The sequence below is a fragment of the Sinocyclocheilus rhinocerous genome, unplaced genomic scaffold (assembly GCF_001515625.1).
Source record: "Sinocyclocheilus rhinocerous isolate Xijiao unplaced genomic scaffold, SAMN03320098_v1.1 scaffold249, whole genome shotgun sequence".
In the NCBI taxonomy this organism is placed as follows: domain Eukaryota; kingdom Metazoa; phylum Chordata; class Actinopteri; order Cypriniformes; family Cyprinidae; genus Sinocyclocheilus; species Sinocyclocheilus rhinocerous.
The window spans coordinates 1,155,136-1,170,330 of NW_015666483.1; the positions used below are offsets into that span (position 1 = coordinate 1,155,136).

At 35.4% G+C, this 15,195-nt stretch overlaps 1 protein-coding gene across 1 annotated transcript in view; it reads left to right on the forward strand.

Annotated features, from left to right (window-relative positions):
• LOC107732310 (protein POF1B-like) overlaps nucleotides 1-15,195 on the forward strand; it is a 23,638-nt gene that overhangs the window by 5,360 nt on the left and 3,083 nt on the right. The window contains exons 3-11 of the mRNA XM_016543595.1: nucleotides 644-712; nucleotides 7,532-7,746; nucleotides 8,315-8,348; nucleotides 8,859-8,939; nucleotides 9,935-10,027; nucleotides 10,721-10,834; nucleotides 10,981-11,133; nucleotides 12,888-13,007; nucleotides 14,326-14,454. Coding sequence (XP_016399081.1) covers nucleotides 644-712; nucleotides 7,532-7,746; nucleotides 8,315-8,348; nucleotides 8,859-8,939; nucleotides 9,935-10,027; nucleotides 10,721-10,834; nucleotides 10,981-11,133; nucleotides 12,888-13,007; nucleotides 14,326-14,454 — 1,008 coding nt within the window. The remainder of the gene's footprint in view (nucleotides 1-643; nucleotides 713-7,531; nucleotides 7,747-8,314; nucleotides 8,349-8,858; nucleotides 8,940-9,934; nucleotides 10,028-10,720; nucleotides 10,835-10,980; nucleotides 11,134-12,887; nucleotides 13,008-14,325; nucleotides 14,455-15,195) is intronic.

Genomic DNA, 15,195 nt, shown 5'->3' on the forward strand with positions numbered 1-15,195 from the left:
TGTATATATATATATATATATATATATAAGGTACATATCAGCTTTAAAATACTATGACACCTTTTCCTACATACAGAAGCTTGACCCTTAATTTTATACACCAGTATGTTTAGGTCATTAGAACCACTCAGGTAGACACACAGTAACATTAACAGTGTAATGTGAAGTATAAATGTAAACCCACTTTATAAAGACTTGCATAATAATATGTAATTAGCAAAATGCAGGTCAATGCATGACTGTTCATGAACATTCAAATATTAATGTTTATACAAATTATTATTACAATGTTTTTTTCTGTATGGTGCCTTTTATGTATAACTGTTTAAATTTTGTTGAGAAGCCTGTAATATGCTATTTAATATCAGGTTCTGCTGTGGCAAATTACCCCATTTGATAGCACACCCTGCTATTGATCGGTGTATGTTCATTGAACTTTTTTGCGTCTTTTTCTGGGCAATAATTGTGTACAGTACTTGTTAAATATTTTTTTTTTTAGTCAACAAAGTTTCTGTTTATTTACTAGAGTAAAAAAAGTGTGACAAACATGTGTGTTTACATGTGTGTAAAGTATTGCGTGTTAGCACAAGACAATGCATTCAAGAAGCCCTTATTTATTAATGTTTTCTTCTTCTGTATTCAGAACATAAATGGACAAACATCTGTCTTCAGCCAGTTATCCAGTCCAGTCAAAAGCCCTGAACCATCTGAGGTAATGAAATAACGTTTACTGTGTATGCAGACAGGCACATATAATCAGTAACATTTAAGGCTGAAAACGGTTTGTATGCATTCATACGGTTAGCACACAAACACACACACCTAAAGTTACCCTTGACTTGACTTTCATGCCTTTTCATGCATTAGATGAAATACACAAGGTACTGTATTACACACACTTTCTTCTGGGTTTGTACATGCCTCTGGCTTGTGATCTGAGCCGGGAGAACAAGCTTTAATGTTACCCAGGCTTTAGTGTGTGTAGTTGCATGCACACATGCTAATATGAAAACAATTTATGCGTTTGAGCACAAGTGCAGTACCTGCAGGGTTTAGGGTGTGTCTGACAGAAAGAATGGACTCTGTAATTCCCAGAGGAGACAGCGTGTTAACGCCCATTTAGATTGGGCCCGACAATAGTCATAATATATTGCAAGGAAAGTGTTAGAGGGAGTTGCCCTTTAATGCAACTGTTGCTGTCAACCAGCCTGCAGGTGATAAGAAGATGACAGGTGTATGTTGGAAGAGCTTAAATGTGTACTACCAAACAAACACCTTGCTTTAGTTTATATGACAAAATATTATTTCACACTATCACACTAATATCATTTTTCCACAATAGTGTACTTGTTTATTAAGAAAAGGACAACAATGTCAGTAAAGGTAATGCTTGAGAGATAAATTAAGATGTGAATTAAGTTAAATATTACTTGTGAAAATAACTTTTTTTTTTGTGCATCATTTCCATTCAAGCTGTAAGCAAAATGTGCCAAAATATAATTTTTATGTGTAGTGTGTATCTAGATATGAAATTAGGCTTGGAAAATGGGAAACGGGATAAGTCACACTCTAAAACATCTTTTTTTTAATAATAATAAAAAAAGAAATCACTAATAAATAATAACAATTTAAGCTGAAAACCTAAAAACATTGTATTTTTATTGTACCATAAGGTCAGTCTCTGACATTTAGATGTTTCCTTCATTGGTGAAAGTCTTTTCACTGTACAAATGTGCAGGTCTTTCAAAGATAATACGCAGCAGAAGGCAAAACATGGTTGCATTCATTTTGTAAGTTGTCAGGTTTCTAGCAGCTTTATATAGAAGTTGGTCTGTATAGGTGTTGGAAACTCATTCTGTGGGTTTAACTAATGGATGTGAAGGTCCAGTGTGTTCCATGTAAGGTTGAGTCATCAGCCTTTCATACAGCAGTTTGAAAAGCATTACACGCAATGATTTAATGAGGGCTGTCATAGGGTTGTGCTTGCAGACATGCTGGGACAGGAGTTGGGAGCTTATCTTCAGCTTCAAGTTTCGTATACATAGGAGGATTTTATTGTAATTAGGCGTCTTGCACTCAAACATACTTGTCTGAAATTTTAGGTTTGTAATGTGAGATCGCATTGAAGGCTGGTCAGGAGTTTCACATGATGTCATTATGATATCATTGGTCTGACACATGCATTGATGACTGCAAAAATGGACTTGGAGTATTTCATGAGAAGAAAGTGTGATGCGTAACATTATGTGAGGTTCTGTTATGTTGAAATACTGTGCAAGAATTGAAGCGATATTGGCAGATGTGATATAAAAAAGTTATTATAATTGCTGAAGAGAGTTTGGTTCAGTTATGTTGAATGTTTAAATTACTCAGTCTTGTTACTTGTTAAATGACAATTAATAATCTAGTATTTATGTACATTTGAATATTTCAAACTAGTCTCTCAGAAATTAGGATTTGAGCTGACGAGTGGAGATTTTTAGGAGACATTTGTCAGGAACGTATTAAATGTGTGCAGGAAAAAACGCTATGTTATGTGATAAAATAGATTTGCATTTAGCTGACAAAAGTGCTACTGAATCCACTAAATTGACAAACAAATAATGTTATCGTAGTAGTGGTATTATTATTATTTAAATTGCATTGTTTTACAGATTTATTCTCTGCCACAGTTTTTTTTTTTCAAAGTAAATGTTTTACATAAGTTTCAGGTTTTTAATTATTTAAAAAAATTAGTTTTGCCTTATACATATTTTCTTTAATAAAGCACATTTAGATTGGCATGATTTAATACATTATTGGTCAGACTTAAAGTGTTGGATGATTCAGAACTTGATTAAAACTTTGACTCTTTTCCCATGATTTGACTGCTTGACAGCTCATGATTTAGGCTTGACTCATGCAAAACAGTGACTTGGAGCAAAATCTGTTAAGCTTCAATGTAATGGAGAGGAATTACAGTATGTAAAAATATCATTCATATTTTGCATGCATTTGAACGGGCTGTTTTAAATTCCCAGGTAAGACCTTAAAGTCCCCATGAAATCAAAATTAAAGTTTTTTGGGTGTTAGTATCAATATGTTAGTCTTAAGGTTTGAACGATATAGTCTGTTTATTCTAAGCGAACATGCATCTGCCGCTTTAAATTCTTGAGCTCGTTACAGCAGGATGGATTCTGATTGGCTGTCAGTGTTTTATCGTTCATCAGCTGGAAAAAAAATCGTTTTTAAAGTGATCACAACGATATCGTTCCTCTGTATCGTTATCGTTATAGTTGTGGTGTGAACTATGCTATTCTTTAATATTGAGAACGATTTTTAGAGCTATATCTTTATCGTTATCTTTATAGTTATCGTGCTTGGTGTGAACGGGCCTTTACGCTGCGTGTTTCTAAACATTTCAGGGGACCTTTAAGTAAATTGTCTTTCAAAATGAATCTGAAGGAACCATGATTGCTTGATTACACTAGGTTCAACAACAGTGAAACAGGTTCTTTGTAAAAGGATTCAGTTTATTTTCATTTAGAACAATCATTACCTAATGAATAGTTTGAAATCTTTTTTATGTTGTATAATGCTTAAAAAAAATAAAAACAGTGTTCCTTCAAATGTTAAAAGTATCTCTCTCCACTGGCTTCCTGCGGTCAGACACAACTTGAAAACTGAGCTCCTCCTGCCTTTCACTGTCGACCAGAGCAATGACCTGCTGTTCTTACATTGGAACAGAGAGGCTTTTGGCTCACACATTGACCCATTTTTGCAGACAGTAAGGTATTGTGAAAAGCCAAAGCCAGAAAGGAAATACAGTCACAGGTTTAGTAGCAATGATTGTCTTTATTTAGTGTCTTCTCATAATCATGGGAACATGCTTATCAAAAGTTAGATAAGATATAACTGTTTGTTCAGCTTTATATCAAAGTGGAGGGACACTTAAGCCTACAGTTCCTAATTTCTGGGTAAAAATGTACACAATTTTGCCAGCTCAACTAAAAGTACAATTTCAAGAAACCATTTTTCAAAATCGAATGACCTTTAAATTTTTTACAGCTTTTGATAACCAACAGACTTGGACTCAGCCTTGGACTTTACATATACAATAAGTTTGATGAAAAAAAAAAATTAATCAAAGGACAGCCCTGATTTAAAGCCCAAGTACAAAGTATTTTTCAGATCTTTATTAACATATATACAATTGGTGTTTGTTTGTTTTTTGAATGGACCTTATGTAATTTTTTGTTTTAGAATCACAAATTGCAATGTAATGAAGCACTTCCTGCGCATTCCTTGCAGAGTTACTCAATGCTACTGTGGGAACCGAGGTTACAGCATTACAACCGAATGAAATTTGCACATAAGAGAAAGTTCAGGTGATCTGGAATTACTCCCAGAAATCTTCTGTGCACTGACTCTTGCTATAACTCATGTATCATTTTTAATGCACGCTCGCTCTTACTCAGTATGCATAAGTGGGAATTTGTTGAAAAGTTAGTTTTGGTGATACTACCTCTAGTGATTGAGTGAAACTAGAAGCACTAAACTCTGTTATGTGCCCTTGCTTGCTGTGTGCAGAACCTGCTGCGACTTGTCAGACGCTAAAAGTAACAAATGTCTAAAGTACGTTTCAATCATTGATTATTTCTTATCATTGTAATCTTGTAAGAACACACCCAAAAACAATACTCTACATTCACTCATGCACAGATAATCCTGTAAAAATCACAAGTTTAGTAATATGCGCAACTGTTAACAAGCTCGGCTCATTGTTGTTGCAGCTTCAAACCGGTTTTTGCACAGCGGCCTCAGTAGTGAGTCCACACAAACACACACCCAGTTAACACCGTCACTGCTGGTCTTTCTGCCACAGAATGTGTGGAATGTTCTCAAGGACTGACACACCTGCTGTCAAAAACACTTTTTTTGTGAGAGCTCTCTAAACAGATGCTAATGCCTGCAAACACCTGGACAAGTTTCTCTTTTCCATAGTGCTTCTGCTGCACTTTTTTTACTGTGAGAGAACAGTTGTAGCATACATGCTCCAGTTGCTGGTCTGGTAGAGCATGGCACTAGCAACACTAAGGCCCTGCAGGTTATGTTATTCCATCTAAAAAGCACAATCACAAATGTACTGACTGCAGTTGATGTGAAAAAATAGTAAAGTAATTAAATAAAAATGCAGTGATTAAAAAAAAAAAAAAGTGTTTATTGTTTGAGAACTACAGTGGAATTCTAATGAAAATCACTACTGAGAATAATAGGAAAAAAAGCTAAAAGTGAAATGTCCAGTCATTGCAGTTGTCATCTTTATTACAGGTTTTCTGAAATGTTATGTTTACATATGCAAATGAGGCATTATTTAATTACATTTGCTCTATTTTGCATTCATTTCCAGAACACATAAACACTCAAAAAGTGTATTTTGGTTTAATTTTTTTAATAAAAAGTTTTATTTCCTCTAGTCTGAAACAGCAGAAAGGCCAAAAAGCACAAAATCTCAAAATTAATCAGTACCTGTAAAAAAAAAAAAGTTTTTTGCTTGTAGTGTCTTGCCTTTATTAATTTCGTATTTTATTTTTTATCTTTTGATTTTAGGGTGAAATATGAACTGGGCATTTTTGGTGAGATTCAGCCAGTAACTTCTAACAGTTTTACTTAAAGTAGAAAACAAAGGATGATGTATCAGAATCATGACGAGAATAATGTCAAATGGGTAAATGACTTACAATTATGTCAATGTGATTCAAATATTTAAACATAAGATCTCGTGTAGTGTCAGTTCATGTATAATTCTGGATGAAACTAGACCCTGAGTGATTTTTAAATCCTAATGCTTTTGCTTTTAGAATGCAAAAACCTCAATCAGTTTGAAACACTATTAACTAGGGATCAAAGCGCTATTCATGCACATAAATAGAACATTTGGCCAGTAATTATTATTATTATTATTTTTTTAATTTTTGGAGAGGCTAGCAATAGCGAGCTAGCTTTGAAAGCATAAGATACCACCCTCCCTGCAAATCACTCTCCAAAGCCACGCCTCCTCCAAAACACATGAACGTGCAGAGGCAGACCAGAGATGAGAGACGGCATAGGTGGAGGGCTGAATGCAACGCTGGTTAGCTCATGGCATAGTATTACAATAATAGCGGCTTCCATTCTCGCTCGGTCTACAATAGTGTAATGGAATGCGCTGATGATGTATCGTGTCTGCGCGAAAAGGGTGCGCAGAGGTATGCAAATATATCTGTTGACAGTCAGGTAGGACAGCCTATTGTTGCCCTCGGACCGAGGGATATGATTGGATGAACATTTTATGGTCCTACGCTTTAAACAGACAATATAAATACATTTAGACGACTATAAACTTAGCAATTACTAAGTTTAAAAAAAAAAAAAAAATGTTTTTGAACCAAATCACCCTGCCTTTAAAAGAGAAAACAGGTATTTAACTATAGAAATTATGGAATTTCTTGGAATTTTTAACATGACATAGAAATTTTTTTTCATTGCAGAATGTAATGTAACTCTTTACCTAAGTTGGGTTGGATATTTAAATTATGTCCAACTTTATCTGCATACATACAGTATACTCGTGTACCCCACATTATATACTACAACATCATTATATTCTGTAAGGCTGCTTTTGAACATTGTGTATTGTGAAAAACACAATTTGAAAAATCTTTGAAAAATCAGAGCAATGCAGATAATAAAAAAAATGCTTGTATTGACCAATATTGCTTTGCATTTCCACCGCTTCTAATGCTTTCTAGATGACAATGTACAAAATGCAGAATTTGCATAAAGACCCTTCCATCAGCAGCTTCAGTAGCTGCATGCACCAAATTTTTTCGCCGCTCCCCAGAATGCCTTAAGTACACTCTCATAAAAAAAGCTGTCACTGGGGCAGTACCTTTTCAAAAGGTACACTTTTGTACCTTTTAAGTACAGGTAGTAATTATGTAATTTAGGTACTAATATGTACCTTGAGGTACCAATATAGACTCTTTAGGTACAAAAGTGTGCCTTTTGAAAAGGTACCGCACCAGTGACAGCTTTTGTACTTTTTTTTCTGAGAGTGTATGCATGGTCCACTCAGTTCTCGGCATGTAGTTTTGTTTGCTGCTTTTAAGTGTATTGTTAGAGAAGTCACTCAGGAGTGTCTGATCTGAATTGATACAAAGGCGTGTGGTGTTTCACTTACTATTCTTTGAGGTGTGGACTGGCTGATGTCTCTCACTCACAATCTAGTGTAAAGAATTTAACACATACTTGAAAATGTGAACCCTCATTTCTAAGCATACATAGACAGAGGTTGTTGCCTTCTTGTGAAGTTTCCTCCATTTTGACCTACTAACTGTTATGTAAGTATCACATTTTGCATGTTTCAAGGAAGAACAGTGTTGATCCTGTAGCCGATTTGTTTGTTTAGTTGATTAGTTGGTAAATTTACAGTATAGCATCTTTTGTAACTAAACTAAAGTTTAGCACTCCCACTCAAAATATCCTGTCCATCCTTTATGCCTTTTTCCAGTCGGAGCTGGTGGAGACTTCAAGCATTCGAGAGGAAGTCGTGGACCTGAGAGAAATAAAGAATGGTCTTTCTGAGATTAAGACCGAGGTTATCGATGTGGAACCGATCGCCAAGATGGACAACCGCTTCTTTGGCGAGCTTCTTGCCGAGGTTTACCGCAAGAACTCCGATATTCACACCTGCATCTCCGAGCATGTGGCCAAGATTCGCGGAAGGTGAGGTGCTTCTCTTTATTTATTTTTAACGATCTAGCACATCCTTCAGAATCGTAATGCTATTTTTTTTTTTAAATGGTTATTTAATAATACGTCACAAGCTAATTCATAAAATTGCATCATTAAATTACAATTTAGATGTAGTTGTGCTGTGCAAATCGCATGTTCCATTCTTAACGAATTTCTCTGTATGTTTTAATGGAAAATTCAAGTTGAAGATTTGCATGCAGATAACCCTTACCAACAATTAACCCTGTCAATCTACATCATTGAAGACTTATTAAACCAATTACAGACCATTATCTAAAAGGAAATCTCATCTTTTTACTTAATCTGCAGTCACTTTCACAAATGACTTATTAGAGTGTTCAAAAACCTGAGAAACCTCTACATCTTGTCCAAAATTGTCCAAAATTGCAATGCTTAATCCAGCGATTAATGGCGAATTAAGAGGTCCTGTACTTTACACGTTGGAAATGATTGTGAGAACTGCAACACCTCTGGACGCCTCTGCTTTAAGGCTCTTTTTTTTTTTTTGACTCATTCATATTGTTCTTTGTCTCTGCAGGAAACACCTTCTGGACCCCACCATTGACTACAAGGTAGGGAGTGGCAAATTGTTCAGTTTCTGTGGAGTTGGCTGAACGTTTTCAATGTTGCATAAAGGATTTCAAGTTTCAGTTGGTTAATTCTAAACCTTAATGTTATCATTAGCAATGAAATTGAGTCAATGACATTAATATCACTTTTGCATTTTGTTGACATTTGTTAAAAAATAAATAATTAAAATGCTGTTCATGGTCACAGTAACTTCAGTGCACCTTCACTATAATTAAAATGTTTTTTTTAAATTTCATTAATTTCATTTTCATATTTTTGTTGGGGCATAAAGTAAAAACATATCAAGTTGATAGAATTGTCCTGATATCATAATAAAGAAAGAAGAATCATTTAAATGTAATTCTTGAAAAGAAAAGCTTATTAAGTAGTATGTAGTGCATAAACTTTATTTTACCTATTATATTGTTTTTTTTTATATTATTAAGTTGTTAAACTTTTTACACTGAAGTTGTTAAACACATATATCTGTCTGTATGTGTGTGTGTGTGCAGGTGGAAAAAGAAGAAATAGAGAGTGTCATTCCTAAAGGAGTGTCCGAACTGACTAAGCAGCAAATACGCTACCTGCTGCAGGTGAGTGCTTATGGACACATTATGAATGTCTGCCTTGCCCACTTCCTCTCAGCCCCACCCACCTCTCAGTACACCCCACCCTCAGACGCCTCTCCTGACAGCAGTAGATCATTCATTTATGAGCCTGTCCCAGGAACACATGTTCCTCCAGGCACAACGGAGTCTCAGTTATTCTGTTTATTTCACATAAGAGTACAATAAAAATAGATACCCAAAGATAGTTTTTTAACCCTTTAACTGTCACCCGTCCCCTCTGTGGGACGCCTAAGTTTACTTCACTATATTACTTAATTAAATCCTAATCTAATCATGACAAACTATATATCGTTGGAAAGGTCTAAGACTCCTAAATAGATATTTTACCAATGTTTTTGTTAAAAATATGTAGGAAAAGTAATAGATTAATTTTTGACAAGAGCAATTTTGCACCTCAAAAATCTACATCATAACAAGAGTTCTGACCTTTGTCAAAAAAAGTCTTCTTTGTTGCCTTTTTCTCTATCACACTTTAGAAATCATCAGAAATTATATATCAATTGAAAACTTTAAATCTCAAAATTCATCCTTTGAAACCCATTTTAAAATCAAACATTGCATTACCATGAAAATGGTACATCAATATGTTACAAAATGTTTTCGTTCATGAATTATAAAAATTTAAGTTTGGATCGTGCACTTTCACGTCTATGTTCAAAAATGTGAGTGACAGTTAAGGGGTTAAAAAAGTTGTTTAACATTATAGATGTGTGACACATTCAACTTTGAGTTAGTTAGATTAGATTAATTGCTGTCATTTGTTTTGTGTTTTTTTAATGACCCCTAAGTTCAGTAAAGAGCTTTCCTCAAAAAAAAAAAAAAGATTTATGTATGTATGATTTGTTGTGAATAAATGTTCAGCAAATAATGTAAATGATTTATGTTTTTTAATTGATTAAAAAGGATTATGTTATGTTATATGTTGTTATAAAAAACTTTCTCTTCTTTCTCTCATGTAGACTCGTATGACGGCTGATAAGACCATGCGTCTGTTGATGGCCACATTCAGCAGTCTGCGAGAGGAGCTAGTGCATATGCAGGATGATCTGAGGGTGAGTACAGTCATTCTACCACTAAACCAACCAACAGCCTCCTGTCCTGTAGAAACAGTCCCCATTTTCCACTGTATGGTGATGAAATATATCAGGTTCTGCCCCGTGGGCGTGCATTTGTTGTACAACCCTGACCTTGTCTTTTTCAAGGTGTGATGCATGTATAAACAGCTACAAAACAGCCCTTCAATATTATGTTAGCTTCATTTTGTTGCAAATAAAACTATTTTTATCAAAGTAATTTATACAGAATGTTTTCTTTAATACATGGGAAGTTACAAGACTTCATATGTCAACTATAGTAATATGCATGTTGTTTTTGCAAGTACAAATTCAGATTATTGTGGAATGTCACAAGTATATCACAAAAAGCTTTGTTGGTACAGCAAGGGGTAACTCTTCCAAAGCTTTCATTTCCTGTTTGACTGAAGCTTCTGCTCAGTTAAACATAAACCATCATTGGGTCACTGCAAATACATGCACATCTTTTCAGTCAGTAAGCCAACATGGTGTGACCAACAGCTACTGAAGACTACAGCTACTACATCAGTTTCTGTGCTGCCTTTAACTTAAAGTATGGAAAGCGTTTCTCCCTTTTGAAAACCCGAAAGCCTATTTTTATTACACTAACCATGCACAGTTATATGGTTGGTTGCATTTGTATTTATTGTGTGTGTGTGTTTTATTGTGCAGCGTCTGGAGAGCGAGAAGGAGGAGCTGGAGAGAGATCTGAGCTTCAAGGCAGATCAGGCTCTGCAATACGACAGACTATTGGAGACCGTTCGTGAGCACAACAGACAGCTGCAGGTAGGGGGCGCCACCACTAAATTTCCCTTAATCACCCTTCATCGCTTCTGCAAAAAATCCAACATCAATAACACTCATATAATCATGATGACATTATATGATAAATGTAGATCCATCTCTGATCTTCGCACCCTTCTTTCTCTCAGGCTGCTGTGAAGGAAAGTAATAATGCTCAGCGTACTCTAGAAAGTCAGCTACTGACTATGCAGAGCAAAGACCCCAGCAAAGACTTCCGCATTAAAGAATTGGAGGGCAGCAAAAGAGCCCTGGAGCAGGAGAACGAGCTGCTCAGGAAGAAGGTGGGCGAAATAAACTCAGTTTTTACGATTTATTCTGTATTTTAATTGCATGCGTTCAGTAAGTGACCAAAATGAATCACTTGTGCGAATGCAAATATTTACTTTAGAAATATACACACTTGCAGCATAATAATAATTTTTAAAAACTTTTTATTATTTAAATACTACTTATTACAGAACCTTGTTGTGAACATGTAAATTTAATTAAGCCTATGTGTTGTTGTTACATGAACAATTATTTAAAAAAAACAACAACTTTGTTATACACATGACACAACTTACAATACAGTTCTCGGTTCATTTCCAGACAGATCAATTAAAGGGTTAGTTCACCCAAAAATGAAAATTCGGTTAAATTACTCACCCTCATGTCGTTCTAAACCCGTAAGACCTTCGTTCATCTTCGGAACACAAATTAAGATATTTTTGATTAATTCTGAGAGCTCTCTGACACCTCCCATAGACAGCAATGTAATTACCACGATCATGGTCCAGAAACGTAGCAAGGAGATCGGTAAAATAATCCATGTGGGGGGTTCAACCGTAATTTCACGAAGCTACGAGAATACTATTTGTACGCAAAGAAAACAAAAATAACGACTTTATTCAACAATTTGTCTCCTCCGCGTCACCCTGGTGCCATTTTGGGGTCAGCCAGTCTGTGTCAGCTGTGTCACGCGGATACGTTGTTTTCGTTCAAATCAAAGCGTAAACAACGTAGAAAATGTATCCGTGTGACGCAGCTGACACAGAATAGCATACGCTGTTTACGTTCAGTGGATACATTCCAAAATGGCACCAGGGTGACGCGGAGGAGACGGATTGTTGAATAAAGTCGACAAATAATTTTTGTTTTCTTTGCGTACAAAAAGTATTCTCGTAGCTTCGTAAAATTACGGTTGAACCCCTGATGTCACATGGATTATTTTACAGATCTCCTTGCTACGTTTCTGAACCTTGATTGTGGTAATTACATTGCTGTCGATGGGAGGGTCAGAGAGCTCTCAGAATTCATCAAAAATATCTTAATTTGTGTTCCGAAGATGAACGGAGGTCTTATGGGTTTAGAACGACATGAGGGTGAGTAAGAATTTTGAATTTAGAAAATTGACAAAATTTTCATTTGTGGGTGAACTATCCCTTTAAATTGATGGTTCATTGAGTCACATCCATAACTGCTCTGTTGGCCTGTTTCACTCAACTTTTCATTAAAAGAACTGACACAGAGTCAGTCGTTCATAAAGCTGACTACACTGGTCACACTGCATGTTTGTGTGCAGTGAAGTGTGCAGCAAAGGCAACGCAGATGGTTCATGGACATTTAAACTCAGCACATTCAATTCACAATGCAAACTCTCAGCTCAGATAAAACTTGAGAAGGGTGTTCCTGCACAACCGGAGGCTGCAGTTTCAGGACCGCAGTTCTAGGACCGCAGTTCTAGGACCCTATTCTTTTGTAACAGCGCCACCTACCGAATTGGATAATATAGCGGAGGCTGCAGTTTCAGGACCGAAGGGTCCTAAAACTGCGGTTCTAGAACTGCGGTCCTGAAACTGCAGCCTCCGGTTGTGCAGGAACATACTATTGTAAAACTTTGTGATGTCATAATTTTATGTTTCAGTATTTATTGTTGTCAAATACAGCGATAATTAGCAGTCTTGTATCTTGTGTAAATTCTAAGGTCTTATTTTTGTCTTCCCTCGTTGTCTTCCTTTTAATGTTTCGTGTGGATTTATGGGTATCTCTTCCACAGTTGGCAGGGCAGTGCAGTAGTTCCACTGTCCAAATCAAAACACAGGAGCTGTCCAGAGAGTATGAACAGATGCTGAACGATCTACGAGAGGAGAAGGACAGAGAACTCAAGAACCTGCGGGTAAATAAATAATAAGTAAATGAGAAAAAACAACAACTTTTTTTTAGCTAAAACCCACTTAACCATGGTAAAGTTGGTATAATGCTCAGCCTCAAGTTGCTTATCACTTTTATAAAATGGCGTCAAGTCCGATATGATAACGACTCAAATGTAAACTGACTCAAATATAGTTCTGTAATATAGTTATGTGTCCAAATTGTAGGCTGTGTATGGTTGCCAAACAATTTAGTGTCATATGCACTACCGTTCTAATGTTTGGGGTTGGTAAGATTTTTGGAATGTTTTTGAAAGAAGTTTCCTATGCTCACCAAGACTGCATTGATTAACATCACAGTAAAAACTGTAATAATGTAAAATATTATTACCATTGAAAATTACCGTTTTCTATTTGAATATATTTTTAAATCTATTTTATTCCTGTGATGGCAAATCTGAATTTTCAGCAGTCTTAACTCCAGTCTTCAGTGTCACATGATCCTTAAGAAATATGACCATGGACCACAAAACCAGTAATAAGGGTCAATTTTTTTACATTGAGATTTATACATCACATGAAAGCAGAATAAATAAGCTTTCCATTGATGTATGGTTTGTTAGGATAGGACAATATTTGGCTGATATACAACTATTTGAAAATCTGGAATCTGAGGGTGCAAAAAAATCAAAATATTGAGAAAATCGCCTTCAAAATTGTCCAAATGAAGTTCTTAGCAATGCATATTACTAATCATTACGATATATTTACGGTAGGAAATTTACAAAATATCTTCATGGAACATGATCTTTACTTAATATCCTAATGATTTTTGGCATAAAATAAAAATGTATAATTTTGACCCATACAATGTATTTTTGGCTTTTGCTACAAATATACCTGTGCTACTTATGACTGGTTTTGTGCTCCAGGGTCACAAATATGCTGATTTGGTGCTCAAGAAACATTTCTTATTATTATCAGTGTTAAAAGCAGTTGTGCTGCTTAATATTGTTGTGAAAACCTTAAAACTTTGTGTCAGGATTTTAGGATACTTTGATGAATTGAAAGTTTAAAAACAGCATTTAGAAAAAAAAAAAAATAGAAATAGAAATTGTTTGTGACATTTTAAAAGTCTTTACTGTCACTTACTATCAATTTCTTTACTGTGACTTACTATCAATTGAATGCATCCTTGTTAAATAAAACTAATAATTTCTTAAAATAATAAAAAAATCAAACTGAAACCAAACTTGTGAATGGTAGTGTAGAGCCAATACATATAAAATTAAATTCTATATTACATTCAATACATATAGCATGTATTTATTTATTCTTTTCTAGACTCAACTTGTAAAGATCCAGACCGAGCGCACCATTACACAGACCTCTGACAGCGGTTTGGAGATACGTATCACCGAGCTTCTGTCCAAACTAGAACAGCGTGAAAGTGTCATCAGACATCAGGAGGAGGTACGTCAACACTATTATACAGACATAAGATGCTTTGTCAGTGTTGTTTTTAACAAGCACGCAATGCAATTGTCATCAGTTCTGCCATGTGATGCGACCCAATGTTTCCTTGAGTTATGGCAGTCATCAGTAACCAAAATTTGACAGCTTTGGAAGCCTGCTGGAAAAACATAAAGCTCAATGTGTTGAGTCGTTGCCTTTTTTGAACCTTTAATTTCTGTCATGCTATGTAACATATGCTGTCTGACATTCTGGAAATGCCTCATTTAAACCCTGACTTAACCCTGACTTTTAAATTATGGAGCAACAGGATTACAATTAATCAAGGTTTACTGTAAAACCTGGGAACTAGGAAAAAATGACCATATAAAGTGATTTTTTTTTTAAACCAGGTTTTAAAGTTTTGTGCAGCTAAATTAGTAAATAAACCTAGATTTAACTGAGGTTAAAAATTAATTCAGTCATTTGTTATGTACACTATTTTTTGTTGTTGTAAAAGTAGATATTTAATAATATTATTTAAGCAGACCATACTGACATGTTTAAAGTGCCCCTATTATAGGTTATGAAAGGCTCATATTTTGGTTTTGGGAGTCCCCAACAACAGGTTGACATGCATGCAAGGTCAAAAAACACTTTCATTGTCTGGGGGAAACCGCTATTTTTACCGCTCCAAAAGCGGCAGCTAGTGGCACCGAATGAATTTGCATTTTCATTCAGACCAACGCGAAAAGACCAACA